General features: G+C 53.4%; 7 protein-coding genes across 7 annotated transcripts; 4 read left to right on the plus strand and 3 right to left on the minus strand.

Moving 5' to 3' along the window:
• Positions 1-89: 89 nt before the first annotated feature.
• Positions 90-1,776, minus strand: LAJ45_03190 (uncharacterized protein; the record flags this gene model as incomplete). The annotated part of the gene is made up of 2 exons (XM_046112778.1): positions 90-1,589; positions 1,651-1,776. 2 exons carry the CDS (start codon positions 1,774-1,776, stop codon positions 90-92), a joined length of 1,626 nt encoding a protein of 541 aa, XP_045974267.1.
• A 920-nt stretch (positions 1,777-2,696) lies between these two features.
• Positions 2,697-3,885, plus strand: LAJ45_03191 (uncharacterized protein; the record flags this gene model as incomplete). Its single annotated transcript, XM_046112779.1, has 6 exons — positions 2,697-2,740; positions 2,803-2,822; positions 2,953-3,003; positions 3,061-3,410; positions 3,500-3,649; positions 3,730-3,885. 6 exons carry the CDS (start codon positions 2,697-2,699, stop codon positions 3,883-3,885), a joined length of 771 nt encoding a protein of 256 aa, XP_045974268.1.
• Positions 3,886-5,182: 1,297 nt separating this feature from the next.
• Positions 5,183-7,245, minus strand: LAJ45_03192 (uncharacterized protein; the record flags this gene model as incomplete). The annotated part of the gene is made up of 7 exons (XM_046112780.1): positions 5,183-5,248; positions 5,310-5,417; positions 5,478-6,335; positions 6,409-6,573; positions 6,723-6,912; positions 6,976-6,998; positions 7,159-7,245. The coding sequence occupies 7 exons, from the start codon at positions 7,243-7,245 to the stop codon at positions 5,183-5,185; spliced, it is 1,497 nt and encodes a 498-aa protein (XP_045974269.1).
• Positions 7,246-8,817: 1,572 nt separating this feature from the next.
• LAJ45_03193 (uncharacterized protein) lies at positions 8,818-11,522 on the minus strand (the record flags this gene model as incomplete). Its single annotated transcript, XM_046112781.1, has 5 exons — positions 8,818-8,867; positions 8,924-9,012; positions 9,083-10,969; positions 11,073-11,349; positions 11,420-11,522. The coding sequence occupies 5 exons, from the start codon at positions 11,520-11,522 to the stop codon at positions 8,818-8,820; spliced, it is 2,406 nt and encodes an 801-aa protein (XP_045974270.1).
• A 755-nt stretch (positions 11,523-12,277) lies between these two features.
• Positions 12,278-15,262, plus strand: LAJ45_03194 (uncharacterized protein; the record flags this gene model as incomplete). The annotated part of the gene is made up of 3 exons (XM_046112782.1): positions 12,278-12,562; positions 12,704-14,803; positions 14,873-15,262. 3 exons carry the CDS (start codon positions 12,278-12,280, stop codon positions 15,260-15,262), a joined length of 2,775 nt encoding a protein of 924 aa, XP_045974271.1.
• A 427-nt stretch (positions 15,263-15,689) lies between these two features.
• LAJ45_03195 (uncharacterized protein) lies at positions 15,690-17,637 on the plus strand (the record flags this gene model as incomplete). The annotated part of the gene is made up of 4 exons (XM_046112783.1): positions 15,690-15,968; positions 16,061-16,311; positions 16,368-17,407; positions 17,483-17,637. The coding sequence occupies 4 exons, from the start codon at positions 15,690-15,692 to the stop codon at positions 17,635-17,637; spliced, it is 1,725 nt and encodes a 574-aa protein (XP_045974272.1).
• A 1,302-nt stretch (positions 17,638-18,939) lies between these two features.
• LAJ45_03196 (uncharacterized protein) lies at positions 18,940-21,688 on the plus strand (the record flags this gene model as incomplete). Its single annotated transcript, XM_046112784.1, has 3 exons — positions 18,940-19,006; positions 19,069-20,427; positions 20,499-21,688. The coding sequence occupies 3 exons, from the start codon at positions 18,940-18,942 to the stop codon at positions 21,686-21,688; spliced, it is 2,616 nt and encodes an 871-aa protein (XP_045974273.1).
• Between the last annotated feature and the right edge of the window lie 191 nt (positions 21,689-21,879).

The raw sequence follows: 21,879 nt of genomic DNA on the forward strand, positions 1-21,879 counted from the left end.
AAAAATAGAAAGAACACCCCAAGACCCCAGGGGAGTGTTACAGCTACTACTTATATTTTTCTCTGGTCTATAGCTCCCCTGAGCCGCCACTATCTTCCAAGCTTGTACCTCTTGACCGTCGCCCCCAAATCCCCAATCTTGCTAATCTCATCCGCCGAGGCCTGCACCACAATCGTTGGCTTCCCTGTACCATTTCCCTTATTATTGACTTTGCCCGAAAGCACCCTTTCCGCTACCCTCCTCAAGTCTGCGACCTCCAAAGCCTCAATCTTCCTACACATCTCTAATACGCCGACCTTCTTCCCATGGACCTGCACCTGTCGTCCTAGGTCCTCAAGTTCTACCATCCGACTCTCCAGGTTCATGAGCAGCGAGCTCTTCAGCTGCTTCTTTGCACGATCTACCTCAGCCTTCTTTAGCCCCGAAAACCCAGAGGTTGTGAACGTTGACGCAAACTCTCTTAGAATAACGTCAACGAGGGCGTGCCCGGCGCCAGGACGACATGATGCCGCGATACCAAAAAGACCAGAGTCGCTATAACCATGGTTAAAGGCAACACAGGACTCAATCCATCCATGCTGGTTGAGGACATTGGTGAAAAGACGTGAGTACATGCCCTTCCCAGGGCCACCGGCAGAGAAGGAGCCGCCACCACCGAGCAAGGTTTGAAGTGTGGCGAGGGCGTAGATGTCTGGGTCTGCTATCCCAAGTCCTTCGAAGGCGATATGGATGTGCGTAAATGTGGGAAGATGGGTGGGTCCGTCGAATGGGGGTAGAGAGACAATACCGCCAGTGTAGTGTGATGGGGCAGTCCCGGGTGGCGAAATGCCTGATGAAGACAAGGCTTCTGCGGAGTTTGATGCGCTGGTGGAGAGATTCTTCACGAGTGGGATTTTTGAGAGAATGCTGGAGGTGGCTGATGGCGGTGAGAGGGGCTTGGTAGATATTGATTCGGCTTTCATATCGCCAAAGTACTTCTCTCCGAGAGATACAGCTGTTTTGTGGTCCACGCCTGCAAAGGCCAGCACTATCCTCTCCGGACGATAAAACATACTTCTATATTCCTGAATAACATTTCTATCAATCTTTGTCAATTGATCTTCCGGACATAGCAGCGGGTTCCCTAGAGTGTTATCTTTATATGCCGCAATATGCATAAGCTCCGGCAATATCATCTCAGGCCTCGACCATATCTCTCCGATTTCATACTGGGCCGTCTCCAATTGCTGCGACACCTCCGCGTCGCCAATTAACGGGTCCCGAATCGTTTCAGCAAGAATTCCAACCATGCTTGAGACATCCTTATTGAAGACCGCAGACTGGTACATGAGAGATTCGCGAGCAGAGGCGCATTGAACATGGCCGCCGAGTGAATCGAGGATCTCAAGCATCTTGTCAGAAGACCTTTTGGTTGTACCCTTGAAGGCAAGCCGGTCAATGATGTGGCTTACACCCCTTAGGCGATCTGTTTCGTAGCGTGATCCAGCATCGATGTAGACACCCAATCCCGAAAAATGACCGGGAAGGGCTTCAGTGGCTATTCGGAGTCCATTTGGTAGTGTTGTGATCTCGTCGAGCTCTGCGGGGTCCTAAGATGCAACGCCATCAGTGTACTGCCTCAATACCAGGTGGGGCAGTAGCATTACATACTCGACTCTCGGTAGATTGAACTGTTGAGGCAAAAGATCTTTTGAAAACACCTCGAGGTATTGAAGGCGATTTCCCAAGCCAGGGTACTGATCGCAAGAGCGATTTCGAGGCAGATGAACGGAGCATTTGGAGTTGAATGGCGCTTTTCTCGGAGGTTTTCAAGGAAGGCCTTATCAGGTCTATGCTATGTTCCGGGTTACCCGGCTTTTGGTTTTGTTTTGCTTCTAGAGCTAGGTCAATTGGTAATATTATTATGAGAGGGTTTAGCTATGAGCCGTAGGTATTATAAATTGAAGTTTGTTACAATTGTTACAGGGGTATTGGGTGGAGTAGGCGATGTTTGTTAGGCGAAGCGCCGCTTTTACGACAACTCCGAGTGATCATTTGTGATAGTCAACAGCTAAGCCTAATGAAATTCCAAAGATATGTCATGACATCTATTTTGCTCTGTATGCCGATGACTAGTATAACTGTTGGTTTTTATTTATCAGAAAATAAGTGGCAAAAAGGTCTGTAGCCTGTTGGGTGTTTCCCGGAAAGCGACTACTACGAGCTGGCACGATACCGCCACATTGATTAATGTAGTCATGTGTTCTCAAAATATCAAATGGGACTTGAGGGTATAGGTTTTGGCTATCCACCTACATATATATATACACATACATGTACATGTAGTTACCAAAACTCATCCGTAATCAAGGACATACAGAACAATATAGCGAATCAAAATAATCTTCCCAACACATAACTTTGAAAAAGTTCACAGCTGTGATTATATACAGCTTTATGTAAGTCTCATCAAATACACGTATACGTACCCAGCCCGCGGCCGGCCCATAAATGAGTTTGAGCAACCGCCAAGGAATATCGTGCGCCAGTGATATTTCATGATGCTAGCCGGGTAACTCATCAGCGCGAAGTCGAGCCGCAGCTTCGAGCTCCCCCACTAATACCACCACTCACGTATCCGCTCCATCTCCAAATATATCCCCCCGCCTTCCATCGTTTCGGTCTTTGCCATTTGATATCTCCATCCTGCTCTCACAATGGCCGACAGATATTCATTCTCCCTCACAACCTTCTCTCCAAAGTACTATTGCCCCACCTTCCCCGGGAGTTTAAATGCTTAGCTAACCCCAAGTGTTTATCTAGTGGGAAACTTGTTCAAATCGGTATGTTACTTTTTGCGAAGCTTCCGGGATCATGGAGATAGACATCAAGGATATCGGGGCAGAGTTTTGGATGCTGGTGGATGGAAATGGATAGATGAAACGGGCAGCTGATTCTGTGGCATGCCGGTAGAATATGCTCTCAACGCCGTAAACCAAGGTGTTACTGCTCTAGGGATCAAAGGTTATTATCCATTCTCCCAGCACAAAACTCATGGAAAACCTCTAACACATCCTCCAGCAACCAATGGTGTTGTTCTAGCCACCGAGAAGAAGTCATCGACCCCGCTCATGAACTCGTCGTCGCTCGAGAAGATATCTCGCATAACTCCTAACATCGGCATGATTTACTCCGGAATGGGCCCCGACTACCGGGTCTTGACCGACAAGGCAAGAAAGGTCTCGCATACGGATTACAAACGAATCTACAATGAATACCCTCCTACCAGGATACTGGTGCAGGACGTCGCGAAGGTGATGCAGGAGGCCACTCAGAGTGGTGGTGTCAGGCCCTTTGGTGTCAGTTTGCTTGTTGCCGGATGGGACGACAAGCCGGCCGGTACAGGTCAGGGTGGACCAGCGCTATATCAGGTGAGCTACGGCGCTTTTGGGGGGGGGGGGGGGTGGAATTTGGCTAGAATAGACGAGGGTTTGGGGGCTGATGCGGGATTCATACATAGGTCGATCCCTCTGGCTCATACTTCCCATGGAAAGCGACTGCCATCGGAAAGAGCGCAACATCTGCAAAGACCTTCCTCGAGAAGCGTTACGCTGATGGACTAGAGCTCGAAGACGCAATCCACATTGCTCTCCTGACATTGAAAGAGACCGTAAGTCCACGATATCCTACCGCGATCTAGCGTAACACCCAAGCTTTTTTTTTACAGCGATTCTAACCCACTGTCTGTAGATTGAGGGTGAAATGTCCGGAGACACCGTAGAAATCGGTATTGTCGGTCCTCCGGCCGACCACCTTTTGGGATTCGAAGGTGTTGAGGGTGCCAAAGGACCTCGGTTCAGGAAACTGAGTCCCCAGGAGATTGAGGATTACTTGACTAACTTGTAGAGTGGTGGCCGGGGGGTAATTTAAAGTTACGTTTTGATTGATGTCTACGTAGAACAAAAAAAACCACTACCAGTAGAGGACTTTGTCAATACCCATACAAGGTGGACCAACGCTTATCAGACAGTAATATCGTTCATTGAAGTATTTTGTCGCTGAAATCTGTGAAAGCTGCTATTATTGACGGATAAACAACTTCTCCGTGCAGCCATTCTTAATTACAATAACATATTTCGTTTCGTTTATGAGCCGTAAAACCAACACCCGCCAATCCATATCCGTCTAGCATAGAAAAAAAAGAAGAAAAAGAACATTAAAAGGGAGATAAATGTAACCGAAAAATCGGCCGGTGAAGGAAGGGGGGGTGGGGCAGATGTAGAGAAGGGGTATGTGTTCAAATAAACGCGATAAAGCGATCATTGGCACCCCCCCCCCTCCCCAAAACCAGACTACCAATAATCACGGTTTCGTGGCTGCATATCTCCGAACCCATCGCGGGAGCGGTTGTCGCTGAAGGACTCATTTAAGCACAGAATTATGCCGACGGCAGCGCTGATGTCTGCAGCGGCAATGATGGTAAAGCAGAGTAACTGCGTAGGTCAGCTACATAATAAGAATATCGAGGTGGTGGTGAGGGAAATGACTTACGTCGAAAAGCATGATTGGTGATCAGTTATAGGGTGATTTTTTTGATTTTTTTGTAGTAGGTAGGTGCGATGTTTGAGTTGAATTTTGTAGGTCTGTCTGCGACTGTGAGGAAGCTCTGTTCAGATATCCTTTTGCTGAAAATTTCAATGTGGGTTTGTGATGACAAAAGGTAGCTAATTTTGGTGCCCCAAGTCACACTCCTAACCTATATGTACCTAGAGAGGGAGACGTGATGACTCCATCATTGGGCTCGAAATAACTACCGCTTGAGAGAGTATCCATAACCAAAAAAATAAGATCCATAACTCGTTAGAGAATAATATATTTACAATTGACAAAATAACCAATAAAGAAAACCCTTAACTAGGAGAATACAAATACACCTTTACAAATGCTTATGCAGAGTAAGTAAAAGAGTTGGTGATGAAAACCCAGACACCTGAAGAAAAAACCCAGAAACCGTTGTAACAAAACCCCAGGACCTGGAACCAGCCGGTGTTTATGACCAGAAATAAAGGAATCTAACTGGAAATTACCCGCTGTACTTGAGGCGCACTGGACCAAGAAAACACAACACCATGTTGAACCCCTAGCTACTTATCCAACCTGCAAAAACAAAGGAAACGAGATGCCGGAAATTGAGAGCAAAAGTTTAGTCGTCGAGGACATTCTTGTAGGACTTCTCTTCGTTGGAGATCCCTTCTTCTTTCCAAGTTGGCTGTTTATTGGTTATTCGTCAGTGAGAGGGATCCACGGAGGAGAAATGGCGAAACACCAACCAGTTCATTCAGAGCCTCTTCAAAGATCTTGAGTGCTCTATCGATCTGCTCTTCGTTTATTACGAGCGGTGGCGCAAGCCTGATGATGTTCTGGTGGGTGGGTTTGGCCTTTACGTATCATTGTTAGTTACCTTGCTCTCAAATAGCAATATCTCGGGCTCTACTCACCAAAAGTCCCTTCTCCTTCAGAAGAAGACAAAGCTCCCAGGCAGAATGCCCAGATGTCTTTGACTCATCAATGATGACTGCGTTCAACAAACCCTTACCACGAACCAATTTGATGGCAGGGTTCTTAATTGCGCGAAGTCCTTCACGGAATTTCTTTCCAAGAACCTCCGCGTTCTCGGTCAACTTCTCGTCACGTACCACCTCAAGAGCTGCAATGGCTACAGCGCATCCAAGAGGGTTACCGCCGTATGTGGAGCCGTGGGTACCAGGCTCAACTGTGAGCATGATGTGCTTGTCCGCAAGAACAGCCGAGACCGGGTACATGCCACCAGAAATGGCCTTTCCAAGAAGAACGATATCGGGGCGGATCTTGGAGTGCTCGCAGCATAGAAGCTTGCCAGTTCTCGCAATACCGGTCTGAATCTCGTCACAGATAAGAAGCACGTTGTGCTTCTTGCACAGCTCATGAACCTTGCTCAGATAATCATCATCTGGCACTACGATACCAGCCTCTCCCTGGATAGGCTCTACCAAAAATGCAGCAGTCTCCTTTCCGTGGGCTTCAAATGCCTCCTCCAAATCCTTGATATTGTTGTATCGAATTTGCTTGCCAGTTGAAGGACACCTAGATCCGATATTGGGCAAGTATGGTCCGTAGTTGTCTCTAGATTCAGGGTCGTTGGACAAAGAAATAGCAGCAAATGTACGGCCGTGGAAGTTCTCGGAGGCGGCAAAGACGAGAGCCTTGTTCTCTGGAATACCCTTTACCTTGTAACCCCATTTACGAGCAAGCTTGATACCGGTCTCAACAGCCTCGGCACCGGTGTTCATTGGGAGCACCATCTCGTAACCGAAGTACTAATAAAAGACCACCTTTTAATACAAGGAGCTAGGAATAATTAAAAAGCCTAATGGGATTCTAAGATCATACCTCAGTAACAAACTTGGCAAAGACGGGGAACACATCGTTGTAGAATGCTCTCGATGACAAGGTTAACCTCTGAGCTTGCTGTACTAGCGCGTTGACGATCTTGGGGTGACAATGGCCTTGGTTGACCGCGGAGTAAGCACTCAGGAAATCAAGGTACTCTTTGCCCTAAATGCACAAAGCCAATGGCGTCAGTCATCACCGTCTTTCCCTAAACCAATCTGTCGGGTCTTGGAGTGTTCCCAGGTCCGTGGACCTGGGTGCTGCTATTTAAAAACCGGCGAGTGCATTTTAGGCCTTAAACGTGACGGACTAACCTCAGGATCCCAAACACGAACTCCCTCGCCCTTTGCTATCACAATGGGCAATGGGTGGTAGTTGTGAGCAGCAAATTCATGCTCGTACTTGATAGCCTGGCTGGTGCTTTCGGCGTGCACACTAAGGACCTTTCCATTCCCTTTGACAGTAGCATCCGTGGTAACTGAAGGTGACATCTTGAACTGATCTCTACCCATAAGTTAGCTTCCAGTAAGATAGAACAGTGTCGCGTGCCCTTCTTCTTTCAAGTACCTGAGCAATTGTATGTAATGGGTCTTGGAATTGTTTTTTGTGTAGATCCTTTATAGGGTAGATTTGTTTCAACAAGCAATGGAGATTGATTTAGTGAGAAAGATGGTGGCAAGCTTGTAGCTAATTGATGCGCACAAGAGGCGAGACGGAGGGTTATATACACCTCTACAGATCCAAAGTTACGTAAGGTCTCGTGACGGTACTCAAACCACCTATGACGACCGGGAGGGGAGAATCAGAACCAGGCAGACGGGCATAGAAAGAAACCATTCAGTCGGGGCCGTCGGGAGGGAAGCTGATCTGGCGAAGTATCCAACAGTCACGGTTGAAAGCGGCTTTCTCTCTTCTCAGCTCTCATTGGCTGCACGTAGGTTACGGGGCCTTATATCTGTATACGTTACACCTCACTCCCACCACGGCCGTTGGAAGTTGTGGTACCCGCAGCAGATAGATAACCCCCGATAACCCAAAAGCGACCCCCCTGCAGTCGGCGAAGGGGTGTCACAATCGCCCAATCACGATAAACGCAATTACTTGCACTGAGATCCTGCAGGGCCCGCCCCATGGCCAGGGTGGACTTCCCCCTGCGGGCTCCCGTGCGGGGTCCGTTACGCGCCTCGCCGCTTCTGTAGTGCCCTCCCCCCCACACATATCGCGTATATGTAGTTTTGGCCTCTCGGTGAACCTCAACTCAACCTAGCGAGACACAGCTGAGGATGACAGCTACTGATTCAAAAGGCATATCCAGGCATGATATGCATCATGTCTCCAGCTCCAGCAACGGGCCGATCTTACAACAGCTTGCCAGCCCGGTGAAACACAGATCACGAGGACGACCTTCTCCCGATATTAATTTAAAAAAAAAAAAGGCAAAAAAGCAGGTTTTAAAAAAAAGAAGGTGGGGCAGGCAGGCAGTCACTGACAGCATCAGCCGTTACTCGTGACCGGACCGACCGACACCATCGGGGCGTGGAGGGGGGGTGGTTGTCGGCATGCAGTTATTACTCCTAAGTGATAACCAACCCGAGGGGGCAGCAACCGTCCCGTCACCACCTACCTCTAAGTGTTAGACCGAAAACTCACCCCACTGGAGCGCATCTTACCCTTACTCCTAAGTGACATCCAACGTGAGGGTTACTCCTAAGTGACATTCAAAGCGAGCCTCCCGCCCACCACTTGCTTCTAGAGGAGCCTCTGGGGAAATTTATACCTCTAAGTGTTAGGTTCGTTTTTCAACGTTTTCAACGTTTTCAAAGGCAATTACGTTTTTCTGTTGCCCCCAACAATCTTACTTGCAGCAGGAGATTGCAAGCCGAGGCGAGTTCTTCCGATTATTTCTTGAAGGACCGTCTGGAAACATTCGTTGAAAGGGAAAGAAGAAAAAAAAAATTGGGGATCTGCCCATGACGATGATGCATGACGACAGACAGGGAACTGGGTTGTTTGATTTTCCGCCTGGTGGATCATTACCTTTTACCCGCCTATCACTCATAACATCACAACATAAATTCCTAAATCACAGCTTAAGACTACAAACCTCAATACGATTACGATGAATAAAGTAAAACCATCAATCTCAGCATGATCACCACAAGCAAAAGTAAAAACTGCAAAGAAAACAATCGATATATTTAAATCCAAACAACAAACGCCAAACCTTTTGAGTTTCTATTTACAAGGCCCGCCGCGACGAAGATCCCTTCCCCTCCTCCCTCTGTCCCATCAAACCATAAATATACTCCGGGGTATAATTTCCTTTCATTTTATTTTCTGTGTAATGTCTTTATTTTATTTTATTTTTCTTCCCCGTAATTCCCATAAAACCATACAAAAGAAACAATTCTACCCACGGAACTCTTCTGAACCGCGGGGGAAGACACGCTTGTACAAACCTGCCACAATATTAGGATTGATGAGTGAGAATGAGTGAAGATAGAGAGGAACTCACTGATAGCGACTGCGTCCTGGGGATTAATCTTGCCATCGAACGTGGCCTTAAAGTACCCATGCGTACCCAAAGACTCTTTAATGAACCCACTACAAACACAAACACCGTCAGTACATCTCCCTCAAACTCAAGAGTACTATCATGAATAGAGCAACATACCTTCTCCCCCTCTTCGTAAACAGCGGTATCGCCTTAAACCACGCCACATCCTCCGCATTAAAGAACATATACCTGACCGTCACTAGCTTCCTATGTATCTTAAACGGATGCCCAGTAAGCACCACCCTCTTCGCGACCACCCTCTGCTGATCCACATTAACAAAGCTCCCCTGCCCCACCAACTCCATCCCACCCCCCTCCTGCCGCCGCCAAAACACAGCCGGCACCCCACCCCAGCACACGGGCGCCACAATAGTCGCAATAGTCGTACGCCCCGGCATCAGGTAGCGCTCAAACTTCGCAACCCCGTTCTTGCCCGTGCCACCGGCCTGCGAGAACAGCGGCTTGATGACCAGCCGCCGCGGGCCCACCTGCACGACCAGCTCGTCCTTCGCCTTGATGGGTGTCTGCCCGCCGTTCACGGCATCGGCATACTCGCTGCTCGGCGTGAGCGAGAGGTTGACAACCGCCTGCTTGTGCTCGTGCCTCAGCAGCCCATACAGCGCCAGCACCTTACCACCACCCCTCGCCCAGTCCTTCTCAATGTCCGCCGGGACGTTCCTCAGATACACGCACACCCTTGTCCCCGGCGCCACGCCGCCCACCAGCGCCTCGCTGACAACCTTGTTCTTGACAGCCCTGTAGTTCCCGATCCTTGCCAGCCGCTCCCAGTTCTCCGGCTGGAATGGCCGGTCCTCCTCCGTCTCCCACTTGCTGGAGCGCAGCGACTTGAGTCCTCTGTACCGCGCAAGGCGCTCGCGTGCGGCTACATTTGGGTGCAGCTCGATCTCGTCGGGGAACTCGCGGTCCTCGTCGAGTGCGTTGCCGCGGTTGCGGCGGAAGGCCTCGATCTCAGCGAGTTCCTGCTCGGGCGCGCGGTCGACAAACATCTCGCTCTTGTCGTCGCCGTATTCTGTCATTGCCTCTGTCATTGCTGGTCCGGCGAGGCCCTCGACGCCGTCCTCGGGGCGCGGGGCAGCGGGGTCGACGGCGTCATCGACCATGGCGACGTCCTCTTCGTCTTCGAGGTCGGAGGCGTCGCTGTCCTCATCGAGGATCCAGGCGGCCTGGTAGGAGGATGTGCCCTTGGGGAGGCGGCGGGGGGCTTCATAGGGGACATTGATGGCGTCGATGTCGTCGTCGAAGTAGTGGTGGTCGTCGAGGAGGACGCCGCGGCGGTCCGTCATGTTTGTAGGCGCCTCTGAGACAGCGTCGGAGATGCCTTGCATCTCGGCCTCGGGGGCAAGGTCCTCGAGTGTGTCCTGCTCGGTGGTTGGGGTCGCCAGCACGGCGGCGGCGGCGGACTCGGTGTTGTCAAGCGCCATTGAGTCACCGGAGGCGGCGGCGGGTGCGGCAGTGGGGCACTCGCAGATGCGGTCGATCTGGAAGTCACCGTAGCCCTGAATGTGAATGAGGCGGTCTGCGTTGAGACCCTTTCCGCGGACGACACCAGTGACAGCGAGGCCATCAGCATCGGTCCAGCGGACCTCGTCGGCGAGGAGGTAGGGGCGGTCGTCGCGCCAGTGGACACCCTTGGGGTGCTGGGTGCAGAGGGTTCGGATGACGTTAGAAGCCTCCTGCGGGGACTCGAGGGAGTTGACCTTCGCGATGGTGGGGAAGAAGTGGCTGATGTAGCTGTGCAGGGATTTTTTGACGTCGGGCCGGCGCTTGGGGGGGTCGATTGTTTCGAGGTGTTGGACGACGACTGTGGTGTTGGAGATGCCTTGGGCCTCAATGCTGCGGATGAGGAGCTCGCCGTGGGGGTCTACTTCTTGCTGCGCGGATAAGACAAGGACGACGAAATCGGCGAGCTTGCAGGCGTCGAGGGTGGGGAGGAGGTCGCGGGGGGGGGTGAGCCATTGCAGCTTTTGCTTGAAGCGCTCGACGCTGTGGCAGTAAGTAAACATGAGATAAAGATAAACCTATATAGATACCGAAGTAGTAGCTATCTAGAGATAGAGATAGTAGTGTAGTGTATATATAAGCATACCTAGTAACCAGACTGCCCACCTCCGGCACATCCCCCTCCAGCTCCAAGCTCCCCAGCAACTGTTTCACCGCCGCCCTCGCATCACCATTCTCACACAGCGTGACCACGGCCACAATGCGCGGCGCGCCCTTGCGGCCGTCGAAGATGCGCGTCTCCTTGACGAGGTCCTTGTGCTTGTTCTGCTGCAGCTGGCGGGCCTTGTTGCGTCGGTCGAGTTTGGACATCAGCTGCTGGTGCGGCGACTTGCGGGCTGAGGGGTCGGCGTCTTCGACTTTGCCTGGGGTTTGTGTTAGGGCTTTTTTTTTATTTTTTTTTATTTTTTTTTTGGGGGGGAGAGGGGGAGGTACCTTTATTCTTGGCTCGGATGGACGACTTGGTGGCATGGCGCGATTTAAAGGATTTGTTATTTGCCTTGATGGTGGGGCGGTGGGAGTGCACCGCGGAGACCATGATGGGGTGGTGAGTGAGTGAGTGAGTGGGTGAGTGAGAGTGAAGTTCTCTCTGCGCTATATTTCTTTTCTTGCTAGAATTGATCTAATCTGTGAATTGTTTGAGATCTGCTGTGGGTTGTGGGGTTGAAGGTGAGGTTGTGGTTGAGGTTGTTTGCAGATATAAATCTTGGTGTGGGGTTGCGGTCGTTGATAAAAAAAAAAAAAGAAGAGGTTGCTATCTTAGCGCCTTTGCTGCATCACAGGAAATCACTCACCGTGCTGATCCCGCGCAGAACATACATACATGTATCATCACACGTGAATCATGAACAAACAACATGTAGCGATTGGTGGCCCACCATACAAATCGAAGAAGCTAACTGCAAATGTCGACTAGTAGAAAGTCTATAGTGGAATACAGTCGACTCTCGTCTAAATACATGTAGGTTTCAAATTGTGTCTATCATGACGCCCCCATGGGCATACATAACATGCTGCGATTACCGGGAATAGAATTTCGTCAACGTACTCGCGCAGCTAAAACTCTCTAATAAATAATTGTCTATCACTACATGTACAGTGTGGCTTGCCTGGCTTGTGCCACGAGCCACGAGCCACAACGCACAGCAACAGCACGCGACTTACCCTGCCTGCACTTCTTGGCACACTGCATCCCTGCCACTCCAAAATTTCAATATTTCAAAAATCCTCAACTCAGCTCTCACCAACTCCCCCCCCCCCCCCGCCAAACCCCCCACAACCCCCACCACAAACATGGGCGAATCACAGCTCAAGCGCCTCAAAGCGTCTCTGCGCACCGCGGGGATCACAGGTCCCCAAAAATCGAAAAAGCCGGCAGTCCGCGCCAAGCAGCAAGCCGCCGCCGCAGGCTCCTCCACAAAGCGCCTGGAACGCAATGTGGCGTTGCAGAGCATCCGCGAGGAGTTCAACCCGTTCGAGATCAAGACGACGAGAGAGAAACACAGCATCAGTGGCCGCGGCCAGGTTAAGGGTGCGAAGGGTCGGCCGGGGTTGAGTAAGCAGATTGGGGAGGAGAATGTATGTGGTCCATGGCTTTCTGTTTCTGGGGAATTGGAATTGGGAATTGGGGATTGGGGCTGGAATTGAGGATTACGATTGGGATTGCGGAGTGAAGATTGAAGATGGCTAATAATTGGTGCAATGGTGCTACTACTACAGAGAAAACGCACGCTCCTCGTCGAAATGCAGCGCAAGCACAAAGCCGGCGGCATCGTCGACCGCCGCTTCGGCGAAAACGACCCCACCATGACGCCCGAAGAAAAGATGCTCGAGCGCTTCACCAAGGAGAAACAGAAGCGCGCGCGGGGCGGCGACATCTTCAACCTCGACGACGGCGACGAGGACCAGCTGACGCACTTTGGTAAGAGCCTCGGCGCCGACGATTTCGACGACGGCAACGAGATGATGGCGTCCGACGACGACATGCTTGAGCGGCGGCTGAGCAAGAAGCGGCGTCTGGACCCCGACGCGGGCCCCAACGACACTGGCAGTGGTGATGAGGACAGCGACGGTGAGAAGAAGCCTGAGCGGAAAAAGTCAAAGGCGGAGGTCATGAAGGAGGTCATTGCAAAGTCGAAGCTGCACAAATACGAGCGCCAGAAGGCGAAAGAGGACGACGAGGACGAGCGCGAGAAGCTCGACGCACAGATGTCGGACATCTGGGCTCTCCTCGGACGGCAGCCGGTGATCAGAGGCGATGCCCCGGGGACAGGCGCCAACATGGAGCCCATCCCAGGCCGCGATGAACCCCGGCCGGAGAAGAAGGCTGAGGACGACGGCAAGACCAACCCGGGCAGGTTGGCGCAGATGGAGGGCAAAGAGGACGCCGAGTACGACGCGCGCGTCAGGGAGATGGTCTACGACAAGCGCTCGCAGCCCGCCGAGCGCACAAAGACGGCCGAGGAAAAGGCCCTCGAGGAGAGCGAGCGCCTGCGCAAGCTCGAAGAGGCCCGCCAGCGCCGCATGCGCGGTGAGGAAGACAGCGAGGACGAGCGCACCGCCGCCAAAGAGGCTGACATCGGCGGAGACGACGACTTTGAGTTTGGCGACGCCACAGAGTACGATCTCGGTCGCGGTATCCCCGACGCCGCCATTCCTGACAAGACGCAAGAGAATCCCGATGAGCTGCTCGACGGCGACTACGAGGTCTCTGAGGACGGCTATGTCGACGTTGACGAGGACGGAAATGTCGATGGCAGCGGCGCAGAGTTCTCCGACGACTATGAATCTGACGCTGAGGTCGCTGCGGGCTCCGACAAGGACGACGAAGAGGACGACTTCCTCGCCGACCTGATGCCGCGCGCAAAGAGCACCGCCACAACCACCGGCAGCGGGGCCCTCACGCTCGACCTCACCGCGCCCTCCTCTGAGCCCTCCGACAAGCTCGCCTACACCTACCCATGCCCGCAGACGCACGCCGAGCTCCTCTCCATCACCGCCACCGTCCCAACCAGCGACCACCCAACCATCATCCAACGCATCCGCATCCTCCACCACCCCAAGCTCCACGCCGACAACAAATCCAAACTCGCCGTCTTCGCCCCCGTCCTCCTCGAGCACATCCTACACCTCTCAAACCTCACCCCCGCCACCCCACCATTCCCCGCCCTCGAAACACTCATCCGCCACCTCCACGCGCTGTCAAAGTCCCACCCCATCCCCGTCGCCGAGGAATTCCGCAACCACCTGAAAGCAGCCCACGACCGCGAGGACCTCACATCCGCAGACCTCATCCTCCTCACCGCCGTCGCAACGATATACCCAACGTCCGACCACTTCCACCAGGTCGTGACCCCGGCCACAATCGTGCTCGCCCGCTGGCTGTCACAGACACCGCCTACGACCATGCAGCGCCTGGCAACAGGCGCATACCTCGCAACCCTCTGCCTGCAGTACCAGAAGCTCTCGCGGCGCTTCGTGCCCGAGGCCATCAGCTTTGTCCTGCAAGGACTCTCCCTCCTCGCGCCCGCACCCCAAGTGCCGGTGCCGGGGAACTTCCTGTACCACGACAGCTCGGAGCTGCGGATTACGAAGGCGCATGTTGGTGGTGCGAGGAAGATGGCGTTTGCGGATATATTCGGGGATGAGAAGGAGGACACGCGGTGTGTGTTGGCGTGCACGTTTCTGTCGTTGACGGAGGGCTTTGCGGCGCTGTGGGCGGGGAAGAAGGCGTTTGGGGAGGTGTTTGGGCCCGCAGCGGAGGTTGTGGCGTGGCTGGGTGGGAGGGAGTGTGGTGGGAGGTTGAGTCGGGATGTCAAGGTTCATTCCCCCCCCCCTTTCCTCTTTCTAAAAGCCCTTATAGAATCTAAGCTAACTATTGCACTCTAGACTAAGGTTAAAACCACCCAAAAGACCCTCACGACCGCCCTCACACACGCCACACACACCCGCCGCCCCCTCGAGCTCCACCACCACCGACCCCTACCCATCAAGACCTTCATCCCCAAGTTCGAAGAGTCCTACAGCGCCGACAAGCGCTCCTACGACCCTGATAAGGAGCGCCTGCAGCTGGCCAAACTCAAGGCCGAGCACAAGCGCGAGCGCAAGGGCGCGCTGCGCGAGCTGCGCAAGGACAGCAGCTTCGTGGCGCGCGAGAAGCTCAAGGAGGACAAGAAGAAGAGCAAGGAGTACCATGCCAAGATGGCGAAGCTTACGGCCATGATACAGACGGAGGAGGGCGCGGCGGCGAATGAGTATAAGAGGACAAAGAAGAGGTAGACGTAATTTAGTAGAGCTGTATATAATTTATTAAAAGTTTGGGGTTTTGTGTTTTAATAGATGTTTTTTTTTTTTTTTTTTTTTTTTTTTTTTTTTTCGTTGTGTAGATGGATGGGGGTTTGGTGTGGGTTGTAGAACTATAAATGGGCGGGGTAAGATACAGTGAGAATTCTACTGTTTTACCGGTGTCAATTCTCACCCATCACGATTGCGCAGTAAAAACAACCGAGTGACGACCCATGACGCACGCCGAGTGCTCTCCCATGATCCCGCCCTCCCAAACTCCCAATGCAGCCTAGCGCCGCACGAGGCTCAAAATTTCGCACCCACCAAAACTTTCCTTTCGACCCTCCAACCTCACAACCCCCCCCCCCCCAAATCAATTCCTACCAAACAAACCACCAACTTCCTCAATTCCTACAACATAATGGCCAAAAAGTCCCGCAAGCCCACCACCGCCGCCGTGCGAGAGCGCCCCCCGAAAGAAGACCGCACGCCGCTGCCAAAGGACGACGCTGAGCTCGAGCTCGAAAAGCTCGTTTTCGGCGATCTATCGGGCTTCCAGCAGAGCCTGCGCGAGAATGCGGGCGCGCTTGAGAAGTACTACTCTTCCGACGATGACGAGGGCGACGATGTGGTAGAGGGGGGAGCAGAAGAGGGTGTGGGTGGGCCTGGGGAGGACCTGGCGGCGTTGGCGGATGATGAGGTTCGTTTTTTCTTTCTTTCCTGCTGCATGTTTGTGGTGTGTGTTTTGGGGCAATTGACTGATTGGGAGTGTGTGTGTGTGTATGTGCGTAGTTGTTTTTCACAGATGCGGGCTTGGGGCCTGGGGCGGGGACGATTGCGGTTCGTGGTGAGGACGAGGAGGGTGCGGAGACGGCGGGGATTGTGGATGGAGAGGGCGGGGGGGCTGCGGCGGCTTGGGTGGATAGTGATGATGAGCGCCTGACAATCTCACTTGCGTCTGTTAACCAGCGCCGCAAGCTGCGGGAGACCGAGGTGGACGATTTCGTCAACGGGCACGAATACTCACGGCGACTACGGCGCCAGTAAGAAGAACATTCCTCTCCCAAGACCTACAGAGGCAGATCTAACCAGCACACAGGTTCGAGCGAGTCTACCCCGTCCCCGACTGGGCCAGGCCTCCCTCCCCCGAGCACAAACGCCGCCGCCGCGACTCGTCCAGCAGCTCCTCGGGCTCCGACATGGACATTGACGACGACAGCACCGCCCTCACCACGCCGCCACTCTCAGACTTCCTCCAGAGCACGCACAACTGGACCAGACCAGCAGCCAGCGGAAAGCTCAAGCCCGAGGCCCTCAACATTGCACGCCTCACCGACGTGAACCACACCGGTGGCTCCCAGTCCGGCATCAATGCGCTGCATTTCCACCCCTCGCACCCGCTAGTCCTCTCGTCCGGCTTCGACTCGACACTGCGCCTCCACCACATTGACGGCAAGGTCAACCCTCCGGCGACGTCGCTGCATATCCGCCGCACCCCAATCAACAGCGCCTGGTTCCACCCAGACGGGAAGCGTGTCTTTGCCAGTGGCCGCAGGAGGTACTTCCATGTGTGGGACCTCGAGTCGGGCGCCGTCGAGAAGGTGACCCGCGTGTACGGGCACCAGGAGGAGCAGAAGAGCATGGAGAGGTTCAAGCTCTCCCCCGACGGCCGCTTCATGGCCATCCTCGGCTCAAAGGGGCGCGTCAACATCCTCGACGCCAAGACGCTGCAGTGGGTCGCGCTGGCCGCCGTCGAGGGGCGGGTGCAGGATGTATCGTGGTACCACGACGGGTCCGGGCTGACGATCGCAAACAAGGGCGGCGAGCTGTGGGAGTATGATGTTGCGGCGCGCGCATTCACGGCCCGGTGGAGAGACGAGGGAGGGTTTGCAACGACGGTGGTGGCGAACGGCGGCAGCAGGTGGGTGGCGGTGGGGTCCCAGAGCGGCATTGTCAACATCTATGACCGTAAGCTCTCGTTTGGCGGGAATGCGGTGGGCGCGGTGGGGACACCGGAAGGGCCGAAGCCGATGAGGGCTATGGAGCAGCTGGTGACGGCAATCAGCGTGCTGGAGTTCTCGCCGGATGCGCAGGTGCTGTGCATGGCGAGTCGAGGCAAGAAAGATGCGCTGAGGATGAGTGAGTCTTTTATTCTTCTTCTTCTTCTTCTTTTTATATCTCTCTGGAATACTGCTAACTCGTGTGTGTCTGCAGTCCATCTGCCCAGCTGCACGGTATACAAGAACTGGCCTACTAGTAAGACGCCGCTGGGCAAAGTCACGGTCGTAGCCTTTGCTGGCAAGGAGACGGGCATGGTGGCCATCGGGAACGAGGCAGGAAATGTAAGACTGTTTGAGATCAAGCCATAGTGAGCCTGGCTATTAGTAGATAGATCATGTATTATCACTCGTCGTTGCGTTTTTTTTGTCACTTTCGGTTGTGGGGGGCCAAAAAAAGTAATTGTTTTTTTTTTCTTGTTTGCAAATGGATGGATTCGGTTTGGAATTAATGAATGTGAAGGGACGTGGCGGGAATACATGTACATGTACCGAGTCAATATAAACTCAAGCGCAACTTGGGACTAAAGTCATGATCTCTCACTCGGGATACTCAACCCTAGCCCTAGACGCCCCGAAACTATTACCACAATCTTCAATGTCAATATCGTCCGTAGTCGAGCGCTCCACTTCTCGGAAGGCATCATGCTCTCGCCAGCATGGTTAAATTGAGATGCACGGATATCCGTATGTGTAGGAAATGCTATTTAAGCCGGTAATAGATGACTACTTCACTTCTTGATGATGAAAAGGAGGAGGAGGGGAGGGAGGGCTGCCCTCGTTTCCCTCCCAGATATGCCAGCGGGTCTCTTATTCTGTTAGACAGTTGTAATAATGTAGTTTCCATCACGGTAAGGCGACACGGTTCGGTTCAGCTATTTTATTTGTCTGTGTGCGGAAAAACTTCTCCACGAGAGAGTGGAAAAAGCCGGCCTCGATCTCCAACACCGCTTATAACTCAGTACTTCCTCCTCCTCCTCCTATAGAAAAACAAAAAGGACCTCCTGATTGATTTCACTCTAGAGTTTTCAGTTTCTTCCCGGAGGAAGGAACTGCTGGTGAATCATCAATGACCTTGAGTGTTCTAAATTAAGCGTGGCCTGGATATTGTAGTATGCAAAGGGGGGGAGAAGAGGAAGGGAAGAAGAGAAAAAAAAGAACTCGAAAAAAGAAAGAAAGAAGAAAGAAAAAAAAGAGTAGCAGGAGGCAAATGGGATCACTTTGCACATAAAAAAATTATTTCGCCACGGCAGCAAGAGATAAGGTGATCAATCTTACCTCCCCCCAAGGTGGGTGTCAAACGCACGACCCGGCGGCATTCGGCACACTCAAGAACTAAGGTAGCAGTCCCGACGACTCTTGCGCCAGGCGTGATGGTGGCTCCCAGCTCATTCCCTTACTTGAGCCAGCCAGTGAAGGGTTAGGTTTACATGCTCACAGCACTAAACGTTCCCCTGGCACGCTACACCCGTTTCGTACCCGCATTAGCCCCACCGCAGAGCCTCCCAACCCTAACCCCCGAATTTTCTCGCAGCTTTCCCACAAACTCGCACTCTGCAGGCAGACCCGCCAGACAGCCAATTCCGCTGCCCCCGCGCCCCCGCACCCCCCAAAATGCCGCGTCCAGTCAAAACAAGCACGACAAGACTCCCCCGGGAGCTAGTACAAGAACTCGCCCTTGGTACACACATTCCTTCCCCCACTACACCAACCTCAATGCTGTGTCGCTGACCTCCCGTGTAGACAATCCCACCTCCTCACGGCGCAAGGGCGGCAAGAACAAGCGCCTCCCAGACCGCAAAGAGCGCCGGAGGCAGGAGCGCGACATCAAGAAGAAGCAGCGTATACACTTTGCAAAACACGGGCCGCCCCAACCAATCCACCATCAAGCCGGCGCAGACGACGACAACGACGACGAGGAAGAAGCACCGCCGTTAGCGAAGCCGCAGAAGCAAGAGAAGCCCAAGAAGAAGGAGGGGGAGGAGGAGGAGGTGAAACCAAAGTCAATTCTCAAGAAGACGAAGCGGCCAGAAACACGGGCGGCGGTGGAGGAGAAGGATGAGACTAGTAGCAGGCCGCACATAAGGAGGGCGGTGAAGGACAAGCTGGCCGAGGATGACGCGGAGATCAGTGCCCTGGAGAAGAAGCTCAAGATCAAGAGCAAGAAGCTGCCGGCGTCGTTTCAGGAGGATGGGCTGGACTTCTTAATGGAAGGGCTAGACGAGGACTTTCTGGCCGAGAGGGAGGGTGGGGCAAAGAGGAGGAAAACAGCGAAGGCGAAGGCGGAGCCGGAGCCAGAGGATATGGATATCAGTGACGAGGAGAGCAGCGAGGAGGATGATGAGGATAGGCTGGACGATATACTCGACGGCATGGATCTCGACGGCGACGACGAGGATCTAAGTGAAGACGAAGACGACATTCCCGAAGATGACGAAGGCGACGAAGACGAAGAAGAGTTCACGGGCATAAAAGACGACGAGCCCACCTCACCAGAAGCATTCCCAGAAAAACCAACAGACCCACCCACCACCACCCCCTCCACCACCGAAACCCCCAAATTCGCCGCCAGCACCAGCAAATACATCCCCCCCTCTCTCCGCGGCGCCCCAACGACCGACAACGAGCTCCTTCAGCGCCTACAACGCACCTGCAAGGGTCTTATAAACCGTCTCTCCGAAGCCAACCTCCTCTCCATCCTCGGCGAGATCGAGGCCCTGTACCGCAGTAATCCGCGTGGCCATGTCACAGCAACGCTCTCCGACCTTTTTATCACCATTGTCTGCGACCCGTCGTCGCTCATGGACACATTCATGATCCTGCACGCCGGGTTAGTCGCCGGTCTGTATAAGCTCATCGGCACCGACTTTGGCGCGCACGTTGTGCAGCGGATCGTTGAGAATTTCGATGTGCACTACCAGAAGACAAACGGCATTGAGAACCCAGCGTCAGGGACCAAGGAGTGTACCAATTTGATGAGCTTTCTGGCCGAGCTCTATAACTTCCAGGTCGTGGGCTGCGGCCTGGTATTTGACTTTATCAGGATATTTTTGGGAGAGATTACGGAGCTCAACACAGAATTACTGTTGAAGATTGTGCGCAGTATGTTTCTCCCGCTATCAATGACCTCTAATAAGAAGAATACGGACTAACAACTACATTGATATTCCTAGATTCCGGTACACAGCTACGGCAGGACGACCCCACGGCGCTGAAGGACCTTGTCGTCATGATGCAGCCCGCAATCAACAAAATCGGCGCAGCCAACATGAGCGTCCGCACAAAATTCATGATTGAAACGCTCACTAACTTAAAGAACAACCGCCTCAAGTCCGCCACTGCCACCTCCGCCATAACATCACAATCTACCTCGCGCATGCGCAAACTCCTCGGCTCTCTCAACACCCGACAACTCCGCGCCAGCGAGCCTCTCCGCGCCTCCCTCGACGACATCCGCAACACCGAAACCAAAGGTAAATGGTGGCTCGTCGGCGCCTCCTGGGTCGGCAACCAAGCCTCTGCCGAGCCTGCATCCGCCGAAACCACCACCACCACCTCCTCAAAGCCCACAAAAAAGGCCAAAAAGTCCGAAAGCGACTTCGGCACCATCACCGACCTCGTCGAGCTCGCCCGCCAACAGCGCATGAACACCGACGTCCGGCGCTCCATCTTCGTGACCATCATGTCTGCGGAAGACTACACCGACGCGCACAACCGCCTCCTCAAGCTACGGCTTAAGCGCAAGCAGGAGCCCGAGATCCCGCGCGTGCTTGTGCACTGCTGCGGCAGCGAGGCCTCCTACAACCCCTACTACACGCTCATCGCGCGGAAGCTCTGCGGCCAGCGCGCGCTCAAGATGACGTTCACGTTCTGCCTCTGGGACATCTTCCGGCGCATGGGCGAGGACGACGGCGGGCGGGCGGCGGCGGGCGATGCGTTCGATGACGACGATGAGGAAGACGAGGCGCTCAAGATGCGCAAGACGGTGAATTGGGCGCGCATGTATGGCAGTCTGATTGCGGAGGGTGCGCTGGGGCTGGATGTGCTCAAGACGCTTAACATGGCGTATTTGCAGAGCCGGACAAAGATGTTTCTGGAGCTACTGTTTATCAATGTTGTGCTGCACTCGCAGCGAAACGCGGCGGAGCAGGGCGGCAGGGACGAGAAGGCCGTGGTGGATGTGTTTATGCGGATTGCGGAGAACGTGGACCTGGCGAGGAGCGTGCTGTACTTTCTGCGCAAGTATGTCAAGGGCACGGATGTGGCGGGGGAGGAGGCGGAGACGGCGACGGTGCGCTGGGGCGTGGGTGTGGCGTGTGCGGGACTGAAGGCGATTGTTGCGAGAGACACCGTGGGGAAATAGAGCAGGGCAGAGCAGACCTTGCATGGAGGGTGTAATAAAATGTGCATGTATATATATCATATCACCAGCCTATTTATTCTTTTTTCTCTAGTAAATGTCCCCCGCCGGAACACAAGTATGGAATATATATATGTCTCCCTACTTGTATATACTTGAAGGACATGCTGTTGATGGGCCTCATTAGAAGTAGC

This window comes from Morchella importuna, assembly GCF_003444635.1.
Source record: "Morchella importuna strain M04M26 chromosome Unknown Morimp01GS006, whole genome shotgun sequence".
NCBI classification, from domain to species: Eukaryota; Fungi; Ascomycota; class Pezizomycetes; order Pezizales; family Morchellaceae; genus Morchella; species Morchella importuna.